Source organism: Hemitrygon akajei, chromosome 17 (assembly GCF_048418815.1).
Source record: "Hemitrygon akajei chromosome 17, sHemAka1.3, whole genome shotgun sequence".
Lineage (NCBI taxonomy): Eukaryota > Metazoa > Chordata > Chondrichthyes > Myliobatiformes > Dasyatidae > Hemitrygon > Hemitrygon akajei.
The window spans coordinates 52,388,235-52,415,085 of NC_133140.1; the positions used below are offsets into that span (position 1 = coordinate 52,388,235).

At 38.9% G+C, this 26,851-nt stretch overlaps 1 protein-coding gene across 5 annotated transcripts in view; it reads left to right on the top strand.

The window, feature by feature from the left end:
* Positions 1–26,851, top strand: part of znf536 (zinc finger protein 536) — a 509,077-nt gene that overhangs the window by 369,392 nt on the left and 112,834 nt on the right. For all 5 annotated transcript variants that reach the window (XM_073070118.1, XM_073070119.1, XM_073070121.1 and 2 more), the window contains one exon: positions 16,068–17,711. In XM_073070118.1, the coding sequence (XP_072926219.1) occupies positions 16,068–17,711 (1,644 nt within the window). The remainder of the gene's footprint in view (positions 1–16,067; positions 17,712–26,851) is intronic.

Below are 26,851 nucleotides of genomic sequence, written 5' to 3' on the forward strand. Positions count from 1 at the left end.
TTTTAATGTTAATATTCGTTCCCTTTCATAGCTTACCAGCCTGCATTCACCTATCTTTAGTGATAGCTATGTGTAGGTTCTCCATGTGGGTTAATCACATCAGCCAGTAGGTTATGGGTTCAATTCTCAGAACAGGTAGTTGAGTGCAAAAGTTCTGCTACTGAAGTACTGATGTAACACTGCACTGCCAGGGGTGTGGCCCACTAGGGGAGATCTTAAACTGATAATCTGTTTGCTTTGTCAGGTGGATGTGAAAATGCATTCCTAGAAAGTGGCAATCAGGTGAGGAAAGGATCCTGGCTAATACTTACCTTCCTCTCAATATTATTAAATCAGTTAGGTTTTCACTATTACTTTCCTGTTTGTAAGAATTTGCAGTGTACCTGTGGGCTATCACAATTCCTACTTATCATTCTCTTTGCTTGGCTACACATATTTGGGCATCTACTGAAAGGAAGTGAAAGAGACCTATATGATGTCCTGGTGAAGAGACTCATCCCAAAATGTCAACTTTATTCCTTTCCATAGATGCTGCCTGATCTGTTGAGTTCCTCCCACATTTTGAGTGTGCTATTTGAACACAAGTTTTTCTTGCAAATATTGAACTTTTTCTTCAAACTTTCAGACATTGCATCTTCCATTGAATTTGGTTTTGAAGTTTCCAGTTCCTGGTAAAACCATTATTTTGGGGTAACATAAATGTCAGCTGAAGTGAAAGTGCTATATCTTGAACTACCAGTTGGTAAAGTACATAGAACATAGAAATTAGAACAGTGCAGCATAGAAACAGTCCCCTCAGCTCACAAAGTTTGATTAGTGTCATCGAATCATTCTGCCTACACACGATCCATATTCCTCCATTTTCTGCATAATTAAGGGCATGTCTAAGCACCTCTTAAGCACTTTAGTTGTATCTGCCTCCAACAGCATTCCAGACACCCATCATTCTCTGTAGAAGAAACTTGTCCTACACATCTCCTATTGACTTTTCTACTCACCTTAAATGCATACAAATCTGGAGAAATATACCAGTTGCCTAGCTATTCCTTTAATAGTGTTATAAACTTCTGTCAGTTCTTACCTCAGCCTCCATCACTCTGGAGAAAACAACCCTGTCCTTATAGTATGTGCCCTCTTATTCAGGAAGCATCCAGGCTGCTTAGGAAAGCCAATCTGCTGCTCCTGGGATACTCTGATACTCGCTACCTAACTCCCCACCCCAACTTGCACTGGCTCAGTCCAGGAGAAGGATGACTCCTGCACGTTCTTTTTGTGGTTTTAACAGAATTATATTTTAATTAGTTGGGGTTTTATTGGTCAGTCATTTTTCCTAGCTGAGGTACATTGTAACTTAATAATTTTACCTCAGCAATATAGTTAAGGAAGCTATGACTGAATAAGAACAGTTCTGGAGTGAGGTAAAGAAAGAGGACATTTATGAAATCTTTCTTTTTCTGCAAACTGTCCTGTGGCCACTGCTGGAAAGTGTGAGTATGTGGGAATGAACTGAGAACAGGATTAGGTTGAGCTTTAAGAGTTCGCTGATACTTCTCGTGAGTGTTGCACATAAATCTTGGACACCAAGGAAAAAATATCATGAGTTATAGTGTTGCTGAGGCTGCTTTGGGATGTCCTGTTGTCATAAAGGACACATATAGCAGTGCTCATTTTTTCTTTATTTTAAATGGTTAACATCAAAATGGAAATTGCACATTTTCATATAAATGTGAAATATAATATCGTAACACAAAGTTCAATATATTTTTGAAGTGTGTTCCTTAATCTAATCAGTATATTAATGATTTATAGCATTTGTTTAATGAATGAAATTTGTGGAGCTAAACAGAAGAGAGGAAGTGAATTTTCTACCTTCTATTCCTTTGGATCCTATGGATTAAGTCAATTGTGCAGATTAATAAATTATTCAAATTGAGAATAATATGAAAGCTCTTTAATGCCAATTTATGAAGAGCTTTCCTCAATATTAATGCGGTGCTTTTCTTCTCCTGATCTTAGTCATCCTTATTGTCCATTAAGATGAAGCTGTTGGTGAGATGACAAAATAATGGATTATTTTCTATTGTGGATTTACCTTGTCAGATATAGAGTTGGAATTCATCACCTTGATGTCAAATTCCTTTCTGAACCATTAAAAGGCATCCTTCTTTCATCAGTCTATGTCTACAGACAATCACCTATCGTGTCCATTACAAAGAATATGATTAAGAAAGTCTAGGTTCAATTGTATGAGGTACTGTATAGTTTTCTCTTCTGGCTGAAGGTAAGAAATACTTGAATCTGAGGTAATGTAACAAAGAGTCACTGGACTTATTCTTGGGGTGAGAGATCTTGTATGAGCTCATCTGAGAACCTTCCCACACTGCCAACTATTCCAACCACGCCAGTCAATTGGAAGACGTTCATTGTTGCAGTTCCGTTTCTATTTCAGGACAAGGTAGTTCAAAACAGTTTCTGCAGAAACCAACTGGGGAAGGTCAAATTAACTTGAATTCCTAACTCCCAGGGTGGAGAGAGCACTGATTTTCCATTGGGTCATGTGATCAGCTGCCCTAAAGCCATGGAAAATGATTGTTTTCATACCTATTCCTTCTTCATTCAAGACCACACTCAATGATTTATGAACAGCTCCCCCACCACCACCAGCTTTCTGAACAGTCCATGGACCCATTCTCCATTTTCTCCCATTGCATTATCTATATCTATCTATTGTAATTCATAGTAATTTTTTTATTTCTAGCACTGTTTTGCTGCCACAAAACATCAAATTTCATGTCATTGTCAATGATAATAAACCTGATTTGATTCTGAATGTAGGTATGAGCCCCAGTTAGTAGAAATTGTGGTGATCAAGTGATGGGGTACTCAATTGAGCAGTGTGTGTGTAGCTGGTGAAATGTAGTATTTCAAGATAAATTTACTGATATGAACTACATGTATAATATCAAAACAGTTACTGTGATCCTTGCAACTCCTTGGGTCTTCATTCATGGCATTGTCGTCCACCTCTGTCTCATCTTACTGCATTTTGATTACATTTCTGGTGAACTTCCTTGCCCTCTGTGGGAGCTGGAGTTTTTACCCATGTTCCAATGATCTATTCCAGGGCCTTAAAGTTAGCTTTAGAAATCTTTGGAATATATTCTTTTTGGCTCTAGAATCAACGTCATCTCTGCAGCTCCATCCCATCCCTTCTAAACAGATGAAGGTGGCCTGGAATTGGTATTGGGCAGATCTTGTGATGTTTCAACACATCAGCATAGTTTAGTGGAACATTAATCTCTCCTTTCACATTGAACAGACAGTATAAATTCACTGTATGGTCTGGGTAAGACAAATCAAATTAATTCCATCTCACTTTCTTTGCACTGCCCAGTTTATCCCCAGAAATCTCTCTCTAGCTTCTCAAGCATGTACTTCTTCAGCACAAACCCTCCTTTGCCACAGAATTGTAATCTTATTTCCTGATATCCAGTCTCCACTGCCATGCCAGTCACTTGCCTCTTCATCTATTAATCAATCCATTAAAGATCCTTCCAATATTCCATGGCAGAAGCTGTTCCTTTAGGAATATCCATGCCTAAAAATAGACCAGCATCAGACACACTGTTGATCGTTGGAGACAAACTAATTGGCAGATGCTGGAAATCAACTCCAGATGTCCAGCATCTGCAACTGAATTCTGATGAAGGATCGCAGATGGAAGAGGTACACAAGATGGCTGCTCCAGCATGAACCAATAACCCCACTTTGGTTGCTGGACCATGTTTGGATATTCAGTAACGGCTGAAGCCCACAGCACGTGGTACCACTTGTTGTGTTCTCTAACTCCTGAAACTGATTGAAAGAAAGACGTGGGGCCCAGGGATAAACATGTCAACTTCATTTTCACTTAAGTGAGGTGCACACTTATGACGTGGTGACATAATGGCGTATGCCATTCATGCACTTTTATATATAACCTGTAATGAATTATGTAAAAAACAAAAAATCAAACAATACATTTTTAATATTACTCAAATATTAAATACACAATACTCCTTGCTGTTAGCTATAAACTCCAACTCAATATAGAATGTATTTCAACTCAAATGTGTACTGTATTGCTTTTGGTCATCTTATTCATATTTAGTACAACTAGTATATAGACATCCACACCATAGCAAATTTTAAGTTGTCCCATTCAGTCTTAAAAATGTAATCGCTGTGGAGGATTTTTACATCTTTCCTGACAAGGCAGCGGAGGGGGGAATCACTCTGCTTGGCAGGTGAGATCTGCAGCTGTGAAACATTCTCAGGTTCTGGAGCCCCCTCCATGGTGGTTGTAGAAGCTGACTTTGGGTTTGCAGGAAGTGGTGTTACAGTGCTGGACATCCAAGTATGCACTTTTGATCATCTCTATAATCCCTCATCAGGACTGCTTGTTCAGAAATGAAATGTTGAACTTCCTTGTGTGAGGAGCCCTCAGTTTGTCTCAGTTGTTTGTCCTGCGTACTGTTTCTGAGATTGGGTTTGAGGAGATCTAAACGTGAACCAGGAACAGCGTAGCTGGTGAGTTGTTGGTTGTGGAGTGTGCTGCATTGTGGAGGAAATTAGCGAGCTACCGATTTAGTGTCAAGGCAGTGTGTTCTGCTGACATCGCTCACAGGGCATTCTTTAGACTCCGGAAAAACTTCTGCCAAGTCATTTGTAGCTGCATAGTACAGTGCAGATATAATATTTCTTATTCCATTCATTTTCAGAAATGACTGAAACTGTTCTGCAACAAACTGTAGTTCATTGTCACTGATCTGGAACACCTGTCCTTCAGAAGCGGCTTCCCAACACGTCAATAGTGCGAAAGGCTGCAGTGGAACCTATTGGGAATACTTATGGCCACTTTGTAGCTATGTCCACTGCTACCAAGAAATTTGTGCCCATGAATGGAAAATCCACATGAATCCTCTGCCAGAGCAAAGCAGGCCATTCCCAGGGATGGAGAGGCACTGCTCTTGACATCTTCAGGTTGCGTTGGCATTCCAAACAGTGCATGGCAAACTGCTCGAGCTGCTGGTCTATCCCAGGCCATGAGACAAAGCTTTGAGCCAACGCTTTCATTTTGACTGGCATGTAGCTCCTCCAATACTTTAGCTCTCAGCTTGGACGGTACAATTATAAACCTCCACATAAGGCAACTCCCATCAAGGGCAAATTCTTCCCCTTTCATGTAGTTAATAGGGAGACTTCCAATTTACATTAGGAAGTATACTGTACATCAATCAATACTGTACTTCTTCTGTAAAATTTTCAGGTGCCTCCTTTTCCATGGGGAAATTAGGCAATCCAACAGCATTTCCATGATTAGTTGTCCTCTTGTAATTCGATCTTGTAATTATGTCCTCCAAAAGAGAGAGCCCATCTCTGGATTTGTGCTGCTGCTGTTAGTGGAACACCCTTCTGTGCATTGAAAATGGACTCTAGTGGTTGACAATCAGTAATGAGTGTAAACTCTTTCCCATACAAGTACTGGTTCAAACATTTTACACCCCAAACCAGACTCAAGGCCTCTCTGCCAATCTGTGCATAATTTTTCTCTGCAGTGGTAAGGGAACATGATGCAAAGGCTATAGGGCATTCAATTCCATCACTCATAACTAGTGACATGACTGAACAAGGTGAGGCAACACTGGCAAGTTTCACTGGATGATGTTAATTATGATATTTCAGTACGGTGTCTGGCATCACTATATCCTTTGCCTTTTGGAAAGCCACCTCACACTGCTTTGTCCATTGTCATTTCTTCCCGATCTACAGTATGGAATTCAAAGGGTGGAGCACAGTACTTTGGCAGGAACCTGTTACAGTAGTCGACAAATCCTAAAAAGGACCACAACTGTGACATATACTTTAGCCTTAGGATATCCACTACTGCTTGAATTTTCTCAGCACATCTGTGTAATACTTGTGCATCAAAAGTGTGACCACAATAAGTAATGTTTGTTTAAATAATCATGCTCTGAGACCATTATTTTCAAATCTTTTTAACACTGTCTTGAGATTTTGGAGATGTTCCTTATCATCCTTACAATGATGCCATCCAAGTAAAACTGAGTGCCTGAACAGCTTGCAGCACCTGGTCCATAGCTTTTTGCCAGAGTGCAGGTGCAAATGTTACTCCAAAAAAAGCCAATTACAGCAATAAAGCCCTTCATGAGTGTTAATGGTGACATACAGTATGGTGAACTTTGGACTATTCTTCTATCTCCGTATCTAGGTAGACCTCAGCTAAGTCCACTTTGATAAAGTGTTTCCATACAGAAAGGTTTGCGAAGAGATCCTCTATCCTGGCCAAAGGGTATTGATCTACTTTCGGTATTGGTTTGATGGTGACTTTAAAATCACCACAGATCCTGACAAACTATTCTTCAGTGGTTACTGGGACCACTGGCATTGTCCATGGGCTCCACTCAACCTTGGAAGGAATTCCTTCAGATTCTATGCAATCTAGCTCACTGGCTACATTATCATGGATGCTATAAGGAACTGGATGGGCTTTATAACACATGTGTGAAGCATTTTCATTTAACTCTATTTTACCCATGATATGTTTGAGTTTTCCAATGCCATCCTTGAACATTGCTGTGGCATCATCCAGTACCTTTCTGAATTTGCTTTCAGTTGATTCTATTGCAGGAGATGGTGGATGGATCTCCAATTTAGTTGTAGTTGTCTCAGCCAATCATGACCCCACAGTGCTGGTCCTCCTGCTTTTACCACATACGAATCCAATGTAGCTTATTGGTTGTTATAATTCACTGTTACATATGTCATTCCTACAGAAAGAATCTTTCTTTTAGTATAAGCTCTTATTTGGATATCTTCAAGCTTCAGTTCAGTATCCTTGAAATGCCATTCAAAATCATTTGTGCGAAATGGCTGAAACAGTGTCCAATTCGATATTAATTAATTTGCCGTTCACTTCTAGTGTAAGCCATATTGCTTGTCTATTGTCAGTTTTCACATTGTAAATCTCAAGGTCAACAGTCCTGGGTCACTTTCATCAAATACAAATACTTTATTTTCACCAAACAATTGATACTAGAGTGAACAATCATCACAGTGATATTTGTTTCTGCTCTTTGCGCTCCCTGAAGTACAAATCGAAGTAAATATAATAAAAATTTAAATTATAAATCATAATTAGAAAATAGAAAAGGGAAAGTACGGTAGTGCAAGTCAGGTCCAGATTTTTGGAAGGTACGGCCCAGATCCGGGTCAGGATCTGTCCAGCAGTCTTATCACAGTTGGAAAGAAGCTGTTCCCAAATCTGGCCATGTGTATCTTCATGCTCCTGAACCTTCTCTCGGAGGGAAGTGGGACAAAAAGTGTATTGGCTGGGTGGGACTTATCCTTGATTATCCTGGCAGCACTGCTCCAACAGTGTGCGGTGTAAAGTGAGTCCAAGGATGTAAGATTGGTTTGTGTGATGTGCTGGGCTAGGTTCATGATCTTCTGCAGCTTCTTCCGGTCTTGGACAGGACAACTTCCATACCAGGTTGTGATGCACCCTAGAAGAATGCTTTCTATGGTGCACCTATAAAAATTAGAGGGTTTTAGGGGACAGGCCAAATTTCTTCAGCTTTCGCAGGAAGTAAAGGCGCTGGTGGGCCTTCTTGGCAGTGGACTCTACTTGGTTAGACCAAGTCAGGTCATTTGTGATATTCACCCCAAGGAACTTAAAGCTTTTGACCTGTTCCACCTGTGCACCACTGATGTAGATGGGGTCGTACGGTCCGCTACTCCTTCTGAAGTCAACAACCAATTCCTTCATCTTGCTGACATTGAGCGATAGGTTATTGTCTTCGCACCATGCCACCAGGTTCTTAATTTCCTCTCTGTACTCAGACTCATCATTACCCAAGATACAGCCTACAATTGTGGTGTCATCAGCAAACTTATATATTGAGTTCGATGGAAACTTGGCTACACAATTATGGGTGTACAGTGAGTACAGCAGGGGGCTGAGTACACAGCCTTGTGGGGCACTGGTGCTCAGAGTGATTGTAGAGGAGAGCTTGCCCCCTATTTTTACAGCCTGGGTCCTGTCTGTGAGGAAGTTGAAGATCCAGCTGCAGATCTGAGTGCTAAGACCCAGGTTCCGGAGCTTAGGAATCAGTTTATTTGGAATGATGGCATTAAAGATGGCAGAGCTGTAGTCAATGAAATGGAGCCTTACATACGCGTCTTTATTCTCCAGGTATTCTAAGGAGGAATGTAGTTCCAGAGAGATGGCATCTGCCGTTGACCTGTTGCTCTGGTAGGTGAATTGCAAAGTGTCGAGGTTGACCGGTAGGTTATGGTTGATGTGTGCCATAACCAATCGCTCGAAGCACTTCATAGCAATTGATGTTAGAGCCATAGGTTGGTAGTCATTCAGGCATGCCACCTTGTTTTTCTTCGGCACTGGGATTATCGTTGCCTTCTTAAAACATGAGGGGATCTTAGACTGAATCAGGGAGCAGTTGAAGATGTCAGCAAACACTCCAGCTAGCTTGCTTGCACAGGCCTGGAGAACCCGTCCCGGGACACCATCTGGGCCCATCGCCTTCCTTGGATTTATCTTCAGGAAGGCTCTTCTAATGTCTTCATTACCAGATTTTTCATCAACAGCATGCAGATTGGTGCTCTTTTTGGAATTGCAGTTTGAGTTTTTACCTTTGCTCTAGTATGTGTCCTACTTGCATTTTCTTCAAGTTTCACCTTTAAACCTGTGCTGGTCTGGTATTTCTGAGCTCCTGCCACAACAGTAACACCAGTTGTTCAGCCAGACTGGTTTCTGTTTGGACGTTGCAATTTTGTTCATGCTTGCTTCAATCCTGACTGCAACTTAATTGTGTCTTTTCTGTTTCCATTGATACAGCAATTTCAAATGCTCTTTTAAATGTGAGTTGTGCTTCAGTTAGATGTCTTTCTTGTAAGATTCTATCAACTAAATGATCTCTAAGCCTATTTAGGCACCATTAAGCCTATCACTGAAGTTACAATGCTCGGACGATTTCTTCAATTAGGCATATAAACTGAATTAGACACCTCTTCCTTTTGATTGCACTTATGAACCCTAAAGTGTTCTGCAACCAATAATGGTTTTGGTTCTAAATGTTCCTGCATTATTTTCATGATATTAACAAAGCTCGTGTAGATGCAGCTCATAAGCCTGGGAAGGCAGTCCATCTAAGAGAGGGAAAACTCTGATTTCAAACCTTCGCTGCCTTGCGGCCATACCCACTCATGGGAAAGGCTTTGGGAGTAAACCCTGAGGACAAATCCAAAACTGGAGTCCCTAAGGCAGAGGTTGAAGTCCCTTCAACCTCGTTCTGACAACTCCTGCGACGACGCCGGTGTCAAGCTGTATCGGCCCTTGCCCTTCCCTTCGACAACATCGGTGGCATGGAGAGGGGAGACTTGCTGCATGGGCAACTGCCGCTCTTCCGTATAACCTTGCCCATGCCTGCGTCCTGGAGATGCGGGTGCAGATCCACGGTCTCGTGAGACTAACAGATGCCACAATGCCACAATATAGCTCATTTCAGCTTGCTTGGTTTGAGCAGTCAAACTTCTAACCAAACCCTGTATCTACTGCTCTCACAGTATGTTGCATATAAAACAAGACAGGGAGTTAAACACCATTTCAAAAATCACCTGAGATGGAAGTTTCCTTTAGGGCTTTTAATGAGAAAACTTAGTGAAACTGCAGGATGTTAAGTAAAATTTTAGATTCAATATTGAATCACCCCGTGCTGGAATATATTTGTATTATCAATTATTCACATAATCAGCAGTAAACAAAGCAATACACATGCGCAACATTCTATAGCTGTGACATGGACTCGAGCGAACTCATGGTGCAGTGATGAACAATAAACATAATACTCCCTTCGAAGTATATCTACTAAATGTTTACTGATATTAAGAAGTTCACAGATATTGCTGTTTCAAGGGCAAATAAAGAATGGATGGGCATGGATGTCTTTCTACTATGTGTGCTTCAAGTCGAAATCCGATTTAACCCTGGCAGGAAATGATGCAAAAGAAACAGCTTATGAACAGGAGGTGATGTTTCTACAAAACGAGCTGCATACAAAATGAACAGTGCATCACAGGACAGAACAGTATGCTCCTCTACCCATTGCACTCAGCAAAACTAGTACATGTTTCTCATCGGCTATTCCATTTGCTTTAAAATACTGCTCAATTCATTCAGTATACATCACCAATTATGTGTTGTGTAATCAAATGCGTCTATCTTTATGATATAGCCGAACATTTCTGCTTTTACAAATTTAATATTATTATCACTCATTACTCACTGTTTATGAAACCTGTGAATTTCATCCGTTTTCTGCCTTTCTTTAATTTCAAATATCTCACTGCTCTTTTGAAGAAAAAAACTGTGCTTCACTTTCTTTAAAAAAAACTTAAATGACTGTCTTCCCTTCTGAAGAAAATTGTGCTGCGCTTCAACAGGTAGGTAGTACTCCATTCACAGTGCCCATCTACTCTGCTGCAGGTTACAACATACAAGTTCTATGCAGATGAATTCTCCAAGCTGTAGTATTAAGGTCACACTCCATCAGTATCTTTTAATGTAAATATTAGATGTTTTATAATCTAAGAAGCTCCTGCCACTGGTTAATTGTATTATCATTAGGTTTATGATAGATAACTGTCATATAAATAGTTTTGAACCAGAATTACACCTTCAGTTGAAAAATAGATAATTGCCACATGATTTTGAAAAATAATATATCACCAAGAGTAATTTCCACGGCTTAAAGAAATTTGTATACAACCGAGAAATCGGCAAGATTGTGCACTCTGTGTGCTTGACAAGCTCAGACTGTCATTAATATGGACAAAGAGAACAGCTTGCCTTCAAAAATTGTTCTGAATTAACACAATAAATGAAACTGTCATTTTGAGACATCAGCGTGCTCATAATAAAGCAGCCAGCAAGGACCATACCACTAAATGACTCAGAGGGTGCCACAAACCAATACTTTCATGACAGAGATGAACAAACACACAAATAGCAGAAAATTGGTATAAACTATGAGGACAGTAAGAAGAACCCAGTAAAATTAAGATTTTCACTATATTCAGAGAAAATGAATTTCTCTAAAGGCAATTGGATAATTGATTCATCAGGCTTTACATCAGTCAGATTTACATGTACTAATGTAATTTTAAAGCCAGAGTTTTAAACCTTTTCATTCACAGAACTCCTATCATTACTGCTTACTGATGTATGAACACTCTTGGTTGAGTTTATTCTACAAAGTATCTGACAGTTTTTTACAGTGTTCCTCTGGGAAAGGCAGATAGGCAGTTTACTTAGCACAGGGAAGGCCAATTATACCAGTTGTTAATGGCTATAATGTAGAATATCCCACCATCTGAGGAATTCAATTCAGATGCCTGGTCAAGGACAGCAAAACTTAAGCTTGGAAGATAGGCAGCACTAGGGAATTAAAAATTTGGCCATCTGGTGGGGAAGCAGGTGTTTCTGTGCCTGTACAACCAGTCCATCCAATCTATATCCATGGCCTACTAAATACTGTCATGGCAGAAGTTACCTTCAGATTTATAGGTTCGAACAAATCTGGCAAAAAAGAATTAACTGAATTTAAATTTCTAAAAAGTTAAAGGGGTAATGTTTCTGTATTAATTTTCTACCAAAGATTTAGTAGGAAAATATCCATTAGTGAAATTAGCTACAGTTTCTGGCTAGCTAACAATGTGAAGTATACAGTAGGGCATGGCTAATGAATACCACAGTGGGTGATATTTCATTATACAAATTAATGCTCACATTTTAATGGGAAAGTCACAAAATGAATCGAGGCTTCAATGACAGCAATTAGAAACACAGATTGTCCCCTTCTAGACAAGGCACTGTTTAGCAATAAGCAGCTGTGCAATAGTCTTCATATTTACAGCATATAGGCTTAGGGGAATCATGTGGACAATTTATATTAATGCACTGTAGCTTTCCTGTGAAGAATATTTATTTTAGTCTTTATAATTATTAGTGCTTAATTATCAGATTATAGGAAATACATAAGTGTTAATATAAAGTTCTAACACAGGACTTCGTAGTTTATAAAATTTCTGTGGAATCAATGCTTGGAGATAAAGGTTACATTGCTGCATATAAAATCAATCCATTTATCACATGTGAGTAACTCTGGTAATGGGCAATCTGTGTTGAAAACATTTTATAAAGCTCAGAGACTAATTTGGATTTTTTTTACCAGATAGAAATCATTTACCTTATGTCTTGAAGCAGCATAACATATATCAAAGATAACACTTGAAATATCCAGGATAAACTACAACACTTTTAATTATTCTGTGCTTCCACATGATATTAAAATGAGGTCATCTGGTTTGACAGGGTGACCTTTGACCTCTGCAGGCAATTTCTTACTATGCCAAGTGCCATTTTGAATAATGCAGGTTTAATCATGGAAGTTCAACCAAACACATGGCACGAATATTAAAAATATTGTTAATCACGCATTACCTATGATGCAGTTTAATATATTGATCCATATTTCCAGCTAGAAATTTGTAAGTTAAAAAAAGGTTTTCAGTTATTACTTTGGGATTTTATGTCTATGGTTCCACCTTTAAAAATTCTTGTCTTAACTTTGCTGCTTAAATTCTATAGTTTCTTAATGGTAAAGATTACTCCAAGTGCACAGCTCATGTTAGTGCTACCTGCTGAACAATTAAAAACCATCAGACACCTCATGCGATATATGCAGATATTAATCCAAGGCCGTGTAATGAAAAATTGAGAGCCATGCATTGAAGAAGTTATTTCAATGCCCTCATTGTTCACTATGAATAAAGCATTCTTGTATATGTTACACTCATTACCAATAAAACAGGCATTTTAAAAAATGATAACTAGTACAAGGCCATTAACTTATGCTATGTGACCCTGGACTGTTGCAAGGTACAAGCCTGAATCAGCCAAAAAGTGAATTCCAATTTTACTTAAGTTACTAAACTTGGCACAGTTATCCTCCATAGGTGCAAAATATTGAGTCTTAAGAACTTGCATTTTATGGAATGACAATGAAAGGTATAATAGTGTTAAAGCTTCTTCATTAGAAAACTAATATTGATCATAGGTTGAATCTATATACTGGCAAAATACTGGCTATGGCCGGGATCTATGTTAACTTCCACTTTCAGTTATATATATATGTATATATTCAATTTTCAAAGAGATAGAGTCTTATGTTCAAAGTCAAAATCATAGTCGAGTCAATTGTCAAATACACAAGGATATGTATCCACAGGTGTAATGATAAACTTATATGCAGCATCACAGACACATAGCAGCATTCACAAAAAAAGCATAAACTAAACATAAATTATACATATTTTTACAAGAAAACGCAAGCAGAACAAAAATGTAAAGCCCATTTTAGTGAAAAGTTGTCAAAATGTTCACAGTGTTACTAAGCTGTAGTGATCTGAGTTTAGCCGGTTGTTTCAAGACTGAATGGCTGAAGGGAAATAGAACCTGGTGGTGTAGGACTTCAGACTTCTGTACCTTCTGCTTAATGGTAGCTGCAAAAAGGTGGCAGGGCCTGGATGGTGGGGATCTGGTATATTGGCATTTTACTGGTCTATGCTGACCAAGATGACCATCCAAACTAGTCCAATTTGCCGTGTCCAAACCTTTCCTATCCATGCACCTGTTCAGTTGTCTTTTAAAAATTGATATTGTACCAGGAAAAGCCATGCCCTCTGGCAGCTCATTTCCATATATGTACAGCACTCTGTTTAAAAACAAAGTTTTCCCCTCCCAAAGCTCCTATTAAATCTTTCCCCTCTCACTTTAAACCTATGCCATCCTGTTCATGATTCCCCAATCCTGGAAAAGAGACTGAGTTCATTCAGTATCAATCGCCGTCATTATTTCATACACTCTATAAGATCGCCTCTCGATCTCCTACGCTCCAAGAAAAACATCTCTTCGGACAAAAATTCAGTGGCTTGAGTCCAGGCAACATCCTTGTAAATCTTTTCAGCACTCGGTCCAGTCTAATAACATATTTCCTTGAGCAGGGTGAGCAAAACCGAACATATTACTCCAAGTGCAAATTTGACAGCTTCTTATACAATTGCAGTAGAACCCCCCCACCCCCCCCAACATATGGCCCTGACTGATGAAGGTCAGCATTCCAAAAACATTCTTCACCACCCTATCTACTTGCGAATGCATTTTCAGGGAACCACATCACCACCCAAGGTCTTAGTCTTTATTTTGCTGGACAAAATGCAACATCCCACATTTATCTAAATTAAATATTGTGTGAATGTTGGAAAGATTTGTCAAACATAGTGCCCTCGTCCACTACCTATGTGCAAATACACCAGCTGGACAATTACAGGCAAGCCACCAACGAAGAGCCCTTCAGTTTAGAGGCCAGTCCTAAGAGAGGCAGGGAAGTGATCAAGAGGACATGAATGATTGGGAGAAGGTGGAAATGATCGGTTAGGAAGCAGCCATGAAATGTTATAGAGCACTAGACTCAAATAAGTGATTTCTTTTTTTGCAATTTTGCGGAGAGCAGTCATCCTCTAAAGGTGGTGATTGGACAAATGTACACCATATTTTACACATCAGTTGTGTTCAAGTGCAGCCCAGTTTTGCAAAGGAGGCATTAAAAAACATTATTTTCCCATTTAGGTAGGGAAAAATTCCAACTCTTGTTTCAGGCATGACCTTTGGATGTTTCTTTGTTCTTTTCACTGATATTGAAGTGATTTGTGCAGCTGTCCCACTCACAACAATGGTTGCTTAGACTAGAGCCCTTACATTTCTAGACCACAGTGTTGAGTGGGTTACTTTCCAGTGGCAGGATGCCAAGGACAAACTATTGAAAGGAAAGGTGAGAACTTTGGCCCTTTGAAAATATTCTGATCATTGTGATGTGCTATGCATGGAGCATTCCTTTAAATAAAAACATGCATACAATATAAACATATACAGTTGTGTTTTATTTTAAGTGTATTGTTTGGAGAAGTGACCAGAGATCACATTAATTCTCTTATTGAGAACAATGAGTAAAGCTTATCAAGAGCATTCTTATAGTCCCATTGCTTCAGGTTAGAGAACATGAAAGGACATGTTTTAATTAAGAGACCATTCAATTCATTTTGTTTTGTTTTAGATTTACAATAGATGATAATTTTCAACAGAAACTTGCTGACATACAGTACATTGATTGGGGTGCAGCGGCAGAGTGTAGTGGTTGTCTTCTGTATTCCTTCAGTCCATTGTTTTTAATTTTAAAGGAGAATGCAATTTGAAAAAAGAAATGGAAACGATTTGCTGAAAAATCCAGTATCTTGAGCTGTTACCAAATGTCTATTATAATAATATATGAGCAAGATCCATGTACCTTCAAAAGAGAAAAATTATGGAAATAAATGCACAAGCCAGCAAATTTATGAGGTGGATATTATCCTAAAAAAACCTGCTCAATGATACACAGCATAATTATGCATTTTTGCATTTTTGTCAAATATTTTCTTAACCGGTGTAAATACAAAGCTGCACATTCAAATTAATATAGAGGCAAAGGCAGACAAACTAGAATTGCTCTTATTTTTTAATATATTATTTAGTATTTGTATCAAACTTGTTTGGAGCTACAGTATTGTTTGAACCAGTGCTATTTTCTGGAAATTGTTAAATTAATTTTTGAATGGTGCTTCACAAATAATGATAAATTACTTGTGCAGCCTGCCATTTGCTAATTATATCCATGATTTACTGCATAGTAAGTCTTAAATCATTCATTTCAGGACTGTATGGAATCATATAAAGTTCTGCTTGTTGAAACTTGTTTCTGCTTTTTCAGCTATGTCTTGTCTTTCTTCTCACACAAAAGGAAAGAATTGTTTATTTTTTAGCCCAGATTGCAGAGGAACATTTGCATGTTCAAAACAGAAATGAAGTTAGTATTTTGTTTCTTTTTTTTTAGGAGAAAAGCCGTATAAATGCCCTCATTGCGATTATGCTGGAACCCAGTCAGCATCTCTGAAATACCATTTAGAACGTCACCATCGGGAGCGGCAGAATGGAACAAGCCCACTGCCAGGGCAAGCTCACACTCGTCAGGAGCATTCTGAAGAGCCAGTAAGCAAAAGCCAGATGTTTATCAGACCGGAGATATTGAGAGGAGTTATGAAAGGTGTGCCTGGAACTGACCTAAGGAGTAGCTTGACTCCTCAGCAGTGGCCAGTAGGAGTCCTTTCTCCTGCAGATTGCCAAGGACATGGGCCCAGTGTAACATCAGAGCAGCAATCTGAAAACCTGAAAATTACTTCGGAGGTTTCTGGTGAGGAAACTCCAAGCCTTTCTGATCTAAGCAGAGCTTTTCAAAGTCTTGCTGGAAATGGAGTCAACTTTCAAGGGTCCTTGCAAGCATTTATTGACACCTTTGGACTGAGATCCTTGGAGAAAGAGAAAGAAATGTTGGCAAGAGTGTATGGTGAAACAGCAAGCCTAAGACAGTCTAACTCAAAGCTAACACTAGAGAAACTCACAAAGAATGCCGGCTCTGAAGATTGTGAAGGAAGGGTTGAAAATCAGTCTTCCGAAGAAAAATCAGCTGTCAAATCTCGGTCAGCTGCAGAAAAATCCCAGTATGAACCTTTAGACTTGTCTGTAAGACCTCCATCACAGGACTCTGTTTCAATCCCTGGTGCAACGACTACCACTCAGGATAACATTACTTGGCATGGGTGTCTTTTCTGTTCCTTCACGACATCGTCAATGGAACTAATGATTCTTCACCTTCAAGCAAACCACCTGGGAAAATCAAAACGAAAAGAAAATCTTTCTGGAACAGCTGGAATTGGGAATGACCTTCGAGGGGAGGCTTCATCTGTTGCAAAGAAAACCTGTTTGTCTATTTCTCCTGTTGTTGCCAAGAAAGATATAACAGCAAAACTACTTGACAAGGCAGATTCCTCTCCTGAAAAAATATCTTCACAAGGGCAATCTAGTGATTCTGTGGGAGATCACAAGAAGTCTTATATTAATCCCATGGATTCCAGTCTGAGTTCTCTAGTGACAGACTTTTACAAACAATTTCACAAATACTCAACTGGTGGCAACCCAGGAACATCTGTCTTGGGCTCTGCCCATGAAAATGAGCTGAAATACCTTCCTACAAATTCACTGAATCTTGTTTCACCGGGGACTACAAGCATGAGTCCCTCTGGTGAAGCAGGTAATCAGCCATTTAGTGATGATACAGGGTCTGTAAATGAGCAAGATGCAGATGATCAAGAAGCATTAGTTGACACAAACCGACCATCAACCTCGGATGAAGAAACCTCTGATGAAGAAGATCTAATTCACAGTACAGCTCTTTCACAAGGTTCACAGAGTCTTCTGAGTGCCATGGGTAAACACCAAGGTGGACCTTGGCACAATTTAAATCTTCTGCCATCTCACAATATTCCACCTGGGCAGACCCATGACCACCAACCTGTGGACCAGCAAATGAACATGCTGTCAGTTCTGAGAGCTTACAGCACAGACAACATGGCAGCTTTCAATGGTATTGGAAATAGTTCATCCAGCAGTAGCAACACTACTAAGAGAGCAGATATATCAGGTGGGTGTCAAATAAATCCAACTTTTTAAATGCAATGAACACATTAGCCAGCTAAGTCTCTTTTCTTGTCATGCCTTCAAGGGAATTTCAAAGTAAATTGGCAATTTTTTTTGTGTTCTGTGTTACTAGTATATCAAGTCTTCTGTTTTCCTAAGTTTGTATTAAATTGAAGTTATCCCATTTCAGAACACTGACTGCAGATATTTAGAGAAGAAATGTAGTAGCTTAAGGGAAGAATGAATTGGAGGCTTATTAATTGTGAGAGACATCCATAGATGTAGGATGGGGCCTATTTCATTTGATTGATAGATTCTGCAAAATGAAGCATCAGTATTATTATGTGGTGTTAAAAACTAAGGAACAGTGGAGAAGTTGGAAGCTTCTAAATCTAAGAATAGAATCCACTTAGATATCTGTCATTGACTGAATACAATTCCATTTGTTTAAGGTATGGTCTATTAATCTAGATGAGAACCTCAAATAAATAGTAACATTCTTTGTATATTACACGCAATAGAACTTTTTAATTGATTTATTTATTTGTAAGATCAAAGTATTTTTCCAGGCTGAGCATTCTTTATTGGCCTCACAGCTCATAATTTCCATAGGTAAGAATTGACTTTGCAACTGCAGAGTTGTTTCGTGTTTGAATTTCGGCTGTATGACAACAATCACTGCACTTTATGTCACTGCAGAAAAATCTAAGACTCTCTCATGTCCTCATACTTTTATCATTTATATATAAATTTTGATTGCAGTTTTGTCCACAGATTTATGTCTGTCTTAATACTTAGATGAATATTGAAGCGCATTCCACAGTTCACTTGAGTTACTTTAAATAATCAATGACGGTTGACAACCTTTGCAGTTGGCACAGAAAAAAAGGGAGTAATGCTATCCATACAGTCAATTGCTTTATAAATTAATCACATAAATTGTCCTTTATTTTTCTTGGAAAAGCTAATTGAATACTTGAAATCAGCTTGATGGGCTAACTCAGGATGAGAAGATTGGTAGATGAACTTAAAGCTTACCCTTGTAATATACTATGTCTAGCTAATTCTCTGCCTATAAAATAAGTTCCTTAGACACATTTGTTGTTACTCAGAACAGCTGTCTTACAAATTCTAAGAGTGATTCAGCAGTGTGGCCAATGTCTTTTACAGTGTGCTATTGACATTTATACTGATGTCAACTGAAACCATAAAATTGTAACCATGCTTTCAAGAGAGTCCATCAATATTTATTTTATAATTGCTGTCATTCTGTAATTCTGTAATATTTAGTTTGTAATTGTGTTACTGGTAATCCAATAGAATAGGTACTAACCCTTTAATGAGTTAGCTGAAAATTAAAGTGAACTGCTTGGTGGCCACACTAATTCAGCAGTCTCATGAATGATGGTTTTGTTAATGTTATCAAGCCATAGTAAGTGTGCAGGCCTTGGGAAACAGAGTATTGTGTGAAACTATCATTCCATTCACTCCACGGGTTCCCTGCTTGTGACCAAGATGGCTGGTATTGGCAACTTTTGTCAATATCAAAATCAGATGAAGTGGGATGAGTTCTGAGATTTACTTCACAGCTGACTGAAGAGCATATTAACCTTCATAATTTATATTTATGTACCATGAAATGCAGAATCATTAGAAATCAAAGGTCTTTTACATTAAAATTTATTTTGCATTCTATTTTCTTTTTGATAAATTTACATCCAAATTGAACAAATATTGGAAAGACTAATTAAAAAAAAAAAACAATTGGAAATTCCCAAAGCAATCATATACTAGACGGAGCTGAAAGAAGTGATATCTGAGGGAGAAAAAGGAAGTGCATTTGGTTGGTACACGTACGTTAACTGCGTGTGGGAAACATGCCCATGAAGTGGTCACAAACAGTTAGTTAGGTAAGATACACCATAGATATTCAAATATTTATTAATTGTCTGTCTGGCAACATGTTGAATGTAGTTTAATGACATTTATAATTCTGATTTTGTTTAGTTTGTAGTAAATTTTAGTTTAAATTTACGATGCACACCCATGAACAAGTTTTGAAGTGTCTGGATTTGTTAGCGTGTGGTTAATGCACAATAATTTGTAAAGAATAAGATGTATGGTCGTAGGTTTGAAATGTAAGTACATTGGAATTGCCTTCTGGTTGTTTGCCATTGTTATATTTTATGTCATGATGTACCATGCACCAATGTAAAGTGCTTGTATATGCCATGACCTCAAATATAACATCATTTGTTTTTGATATTTGTGCTGACAGGAAATTCCTATGAAGCATTTCCTTTGGAATATTCTTGTCCCTTAGATAAATGTAGTGAATTTAACCTGTAATATTGTAAATCAAATAAAAACAGAACATGCTTGAAATGCGCAGCAGGTTGGGTAGGATCCATGGAGGGAAAAACAACCTGACATTTTAGCACAAGCCTGTCATCAGATTTACAATGCAATGAAGCATTCCTACTGGTCACAAAGATCGACTGACCAGAAAGAATAATGTCAGTGTGCACAAGAAAATTCAATGGGAAGTTAAGCAAAGATACTTCGTGAATAATTCTAGACTTGCAGAAAAAGTGGTTGAAAGCCAACTTATAGTGAGAGATGGAGAGAGAAAAAAGAGCTCTTCTGGGAAAGGAGACTGAAATTAATCAAAAAGTGAGATGGCCTGCTCACTCTAATGCTGCTTATCTGCTTCTAACAAAAATGTTATATTTTTGTTGAGATTGGAGTAAGTGTATGTAGATTCTGCTTCTGGCACAGAGTTGACAGCAGAGCTGACAGGATCAGATACAAGTCATTGAGCTTGTTCTAAGTTTTCATGGTCATTTATTTTAATGAGTGGAAAACTAGGCGCATTAGAACTACATTCCCAGCACTCACAAAAAGCTGAACGAACTCAGCAGGTCAGACAGCATCTATGGAAAGGAATAAACATTTGAGGTTCTGAGCCAAGATCCTTCACCAAGACTGGAAAGGAAGAGGTTTGAAGCCAGAATAAGGTTAGGGGAGGGGAAGTTTTCCATGGATGCTGCCTTACTTGCTGAGTTCCTCCAGCAATTTGTGTGTATTATCCAGGTGCTCCCATCACATATCACACCACAGTCTTTAACCCCTCTCACCCCCCCCCCCCCCCCCACACTGCTAAATTTATGTCTGGTTGTCTGGTTCCAAGTTTCTTATTTTTATCTTCTTTATTGCTTAAGAATCTTGTTTATCTTTTTGTTTTGTAATGTGTATCAAAAAGTTAATAATTGTTAGACTGTACAGTAAATAAATGTAAAATTATTCTTGTACAAAAGTAATTAAAATAGTGCATTTGAATTTGCCCATTTGGAGAGTGTGCTGTGGCTAAAAGATCTACCTTTTCCAGGCATCTTCAGTTGCTTAGGATGTTATTCTATTAGCATTGCTGCGAAATGTTAGTGATAGGTAAAATGGTCATTTCAACTTAGGAGGTCTTGTAGCAGAGTTCTGGGTCAGTTGGTGCTAGTTGCAATAAAAATAAGCTAATGGGGAAAGATTTTCTGTACTGGTATCTATGCATGATTGTATAGCAGATCATCACTGTTCAATGTATACAGTACACAATGGTCAAAAAATTGATCCATAACATTTTTTTTGCCATTAAAGCAGTGTTGTAGGTCACTTGTAAAGTTACACAGTGAACTTTACATAGAGTGCATCTGCGAGGTTCAAAGAAGAGTGATCATATATTTCCCTGTGTAATGCCTGCTAAAACTGACATCAAACTTCTTTCAACTCTCATCATGTAACTTAACGGGTGCAATCTGAGATCAGCTCTTAATTTTAGCTACTGATTTGGTGGGTATTACAGTTGTAGGAGGGGCTATAAGAATTCTTATAAGGCTATAAGAATGAGTGAAGCTATCCCCTCTGTTTCAAGAGCCTGATATTTGAGGGGTAATAACTGTTTCTGAACCATGGTGGTGTGGGCCCTGAGGCTCCCATACCTTCTTCCTGATGGCAACGGAGAGAAGGAAGCATGGCCTGGGTGCTGGTCTCAGGACAGGTCCTCTGAAATAATAACACCAAGGAATGTCGAGAAGGTTTGTGACCCTCTCCACCTCTGATCCCCGATGAGAAGTTGCTCATGGACCTCTGGTTTCCTCCTCCTGAAGTCAATAATCAGCTCTTTGGTCTTGCTGCCATTGAATGAAAGATTGTTTGTCAGCCAGAGTTTCAATCTCTCTCCTAGATGCTGATCTGTCATCACCTTTGATTCGGTCAACAACAGTGGTGTTGACAGCAAGTTTAAATATGGCATTTGAGCTGTGCTTAGCCTCACAGTCATAAGTGGAAAGCAAATAAAGCAAGGGTCTAAGCACGCAGCCTTGTGGTACACCTGGGCTGAAGGAGATTGTGGAGGAGATGTTGTTCCCAATCAAAACTGCTGGGGCCTGCAACTGAGCAAATCCGGGATCCAATTGCACAAGGAGGTATTGGGGCCAAGATCTTAAAGCTTCTTGATTAGTTTTGAGAATTGAATGGTGAGCTCTAGTTGATAATGAATATCCTAATGTATTCATCTTTGCTGCCCAGTGAAAACCCAATAAAAAGGCATCTGCTGTGGACCTGTTGAGCCGGTAAGCAAATTGAAGTGGATTTGATATGTTTCGTTACCAACCCCTCAAAGCACTTCATCCCAATGAATGTAAATGCTGCTGGACGATAGTTATTGAGGCAGGTTACTGTGTCCCTCTTAGGCACCAGTATAACTGAAACCTGCTGAAGCAGGTGGATACCCCAGACTGACAAAATGAGAGGTTAAAGATGTCAGTGAATCTGATCAGCTCAGCTCTTCAGTACTCAGCGACCCTATCTGGGCTGGATGCTTCTCGTGGGTTCACCCTCACAGGGTTATTGGGGGCCATGGGTTCATGAAGGTTCCTCGCATGTCTTGATGGTCAAAGTAAGCATAGAAGGCATTGAACTCATCTGGGAGTGAAGCTTTCAAAAAATCTTCCATGTGGGTGCAGGTAAATTTCCAAGCATGCTCTGTATGCGTCTGTAGAGTGAAGGAAAGTTGGCTTAAATCTCTCCTTGAGTGTGAAGTTTGAGTGACCCTCTCTAATGCACCAATAAGCAGTAATCTCCGGGATGCAGCAAGGGTCAGAGGCAGCAGTGTGAACCTAATGATAAGAAGCCAAGAGTCATCATCACCCTCACCTCCATGACAGAACAATCAAGGCAGAGCTGTAATGAGATATTGTGAGTTCATAGAAAGCCAGAGACCTCACTGAGAACAAAGTGTGCCGTTTGAACCCCTTAATTAGTGTTGTTTCAGAAGAAATGCAATCAGTAAAACCCTAGTTGTTCTGTGAATAAATGTGGAACATTTTTCTCAGATGAATAGGGTTGCAAATCATAGAACTAACAAATTTTGCATGTTGCACTACCATTAGCAGCATCTGGGGAAGTTTTACTACTCTGGGAGTAAAACTTTCTACACAGCAGGAAGAATTGAAATCTTTATTAAAAAACAAATTTCCTAACAGAAGCCAAGATGACTCATGTTCTGAAATTGGATTTTAAAAAACATATAAATCATGCATAACACACTTTTTGCATGCTTTGAAGTATTTGTGCTCATTTCCAACATATAAAAAAGCATAATTCAGAAATTAGACCAGACACTTCCATTCATGATTCACCCCTAATGCACTTGAAATTCTCATGGTGTATTCAGCATATTGGGTGACATAATCAACGTCATCTCTGCACCACTCCAGTGTGTGTATGTGTGTGTTTGTGTTTGTTTGTGGTGGGGTAGGGGCAAGAACATTCTTCAACACCATGCTGTTAAACTATACCCCCTTCCAATTTATCCATCTCTCCTCAATTCTACCCCACCGCCACTCCATCTTCATTTTTTGCCCACTCAATAGCCTTTTCCTTCATTTATCAGGCTTGTCGGTGATCTTTGCCCACAGCTGTCATCTTTTAAACTGGCTGCTGATGCTTTTAAATTGGTGGAAGCCACAATGACATTTTCTTAAAGCAAGGATGTCCAAATTTTGTAATTATGTTTGCTGATATCTGATTTGGAGTCACGGAAAAGCATAGTGGCAATTTTCTGCACTAAAACGGGTGAAGCCCAATTTTCAGCACCAAAACATGTACAAAATTATGTTCTCCAGGTTAAACAAATTTTCAACACTTACTTTGTTTCTAAAATATGTTAACAAATTTGTAGTCTGGTGATATTAAATTGCAGCTCTCAGTGTAGCTTTGGTGCATTGTTTTATATCACACAACACTCGATGCCATTCCAGGACTTGTGACCAAGTTATGACACTAGCCAGTGTGCTAATTTCAGAGTCACAGCAAAAGTAGTCAATTGACATCCTGGGATGTTTAAAAACTGACAATGAACTGGGTGCCAGAATTCTTCAGGTTAAGATGGATTAAAATTGTTATGATGCTGTCAATTTCGCCTGATCAGCCTTAGATTTTGATTAAGTGGCAATAGTGGAAGAGGGGATTGTGGGTGAGGGAAGGGGAGCAGTCATTGCAGAGTTGTGTAATTCTTACAAAACAATAATTCCATTTTATATTTATTGATTTATTCAGATTTCTGTTACATCAGCTATATATACTTTAATTGTACCAATTCTGCGTGTAATGGTAATTGTAGATCTTGAAAGCTAACATCATTTAATGGAACTGAAGGAATCTGGTTTGAAAATCTCTATTTCTGATTGTTACTCCACCATAAATTTCTTTACCTGGATGGTATCTGCAGCATTGGATCTACTCTTGCTTGGTTGTTTGACTAGGTAACGGTATGAAGGATTTTGCAAGTGATTTCATTAATGGAATCAAATGTTATTTCATCCAGATACTCCTTAACCATATCGGTTTGTGGCAGAGATATTTTCAGACTAAGAGATTTTAAATGTACCATGCCAGGAAAAAGAACAGAGACACAAAACTCATGTGTTTTTATTTTACATTCCTGCAGCTGCTGATGATGGAGGCCTAGAGATTCATTTGCACTGTGTTGAAAAGATGTTGAAAATTTTAAACTTGCATCCATGTCAAGTGATGAAATCTATGCCTATTCTTGGGTGTCTTAGCATCAATCACTATATTTTCTGCTCATGTCTGGGTGTGATTTTTCAGTTTAAAACTCATTTAAATACGTTAGAAGCAGAGCAAATCCTGAAATTCATCAACAATGAAATTTTCATTTGCATGTGATCGTATCTGGTTTGCTGACCACAAAGTTCTAAACTCAGACGAAGACTTTAAGCTCTATCTAATATAATTAGCCATGTGCATCCTCATTAAAGGGCGATTATGCAGTAACTACCCAATCTCCAAAGACTAGTTCACTTCCCTGTTTATTCTCCATGGCAAGTTTAGCTGCCAATACCCAATATTCGAGCAGTGGGTCCCCTCTCCCTACTAAGGAGAAGATACTTCCAGCTAACCAAGTCATTTCAAACACAGTTCATTTATTTTCAGTGATACACATTTAAATCCAAACAACACTCTTAAAGTACAGTTAAAACTCACAGAGGATTTCTATCTTAATAAAGACTTCCAAATTACAAACCATTTCTAAAACACAAAGGGTTTCCAAAACACAGGTGCAATTTCCGAAACTTAAAAAGACAAACTAACGACGCAGACGAACCATTCGTCTGTCGTAGAACTGAAAGGTAGAGGAATGGACTCTAGTTCACCCTTTGTTTCTTTAATGCTCTGTGGTGTTCCTTACCCCATTCCTAATAAGCCAGAACTGCTGTTGACATTTATACAGTCTCTTTGCCACTTGGGTGCCTTCACACATGCGATATTCTTTCAGATACCTTTTAACACAAATAGTCTCAGAGCTTCTTGGAGACACAGGTCACAGGTACTCACAATTAATGCTGTGAAGCTAACTTCCCTGAGTACATAAACTTTCCAACTTATTAATAAATCAGCTGTTGATGTGCTAAGTGATTGTCTTTATCTGGTCTGCAGGCTTCTTTGAAATAAGCATCTTAATCAGTGTTGTCTAATCTGAAACAACCCAAACAAAATAACCCATTGTCTTAAGCTGCACGTCTTCAGCCGTAAGGCAGGTGCCACGGTCAGCATCTTGTGCTGTAAACAGTGCTTGTTTCCACAGCTGTGGTTTTTCAACTTCAAGCTGATTACTGTTTTCCATTTATATTAAAAACTGAAGACTGGCTCCCATTTATGACTAGAAGTTAAACAATGAATATTAGTTGGAAGATTATCCTCTTCAAAACAGCCCTTTGATCTCCAGAAGTGTCCGCTGCTATGTTTAGAAAGCTAAGCTTGGCAAAAACAAGAGACCCATGGCCCAGGAAGTGAATATCCATCACACCCAATCACCAGTAAAGGAGTGTCGCTGTTCAGTCACAGAAGAAGCAGCCTTGAGTAGCACTGGTTAGTCATAAACAGTGTGGAGTTCGAACACCTAACATATATAGTCGGTTTGCTACGTGCCATTCCACAGCCTGACCACTTGCTCTGCACATTACTTGCACCAAAGGTAGGGCTTTCCTTATAAATTAAATCACTCTGCCTCCAGCAGGACTCACAAAGGTTATTGATATTGACCTGCTACTCCTCTCAATCGTTGGCCTGCAGCAGTCAGTGGAGGTCCATAATTCACAGGGAGCCGTGGTCTTAACTATACTTCTCAGATGGACAATGCGGGTTGTGCTTCCATGAGTTACTCATCCCTGAGAACTGTGCTCTCATAAAATTTTATGCAGTTTGTCCTCAGTTGTACATAGAACAGTACAGCACAGTACAGTCGCTTCAGCCCATGATGTTTTTTAAATAAATTTTTTAAATTGAATTTTCAAATGGTTACAGAAGGAAAAAAAAATTATCAACCCTTCCCCCCGCCCCTTAACCCCTTCCCCCTAACAGATCCCTGTAGAAAGAGGAAAAAAAAGAAAAAAAAAAGAATGCCCGGATATCAGAAGATCCCCACATGCTCCATGGAGTTCATAATAGCTTTAGTATATATATTTCTTTCTTTCCCCAAATAACCAATAATTTTATCTTTGGAGCACCTATATATTTAATCCTATCTTTTGTAAATAAGGGCGCCAAATTTTCAAAAATATTTCATATTTA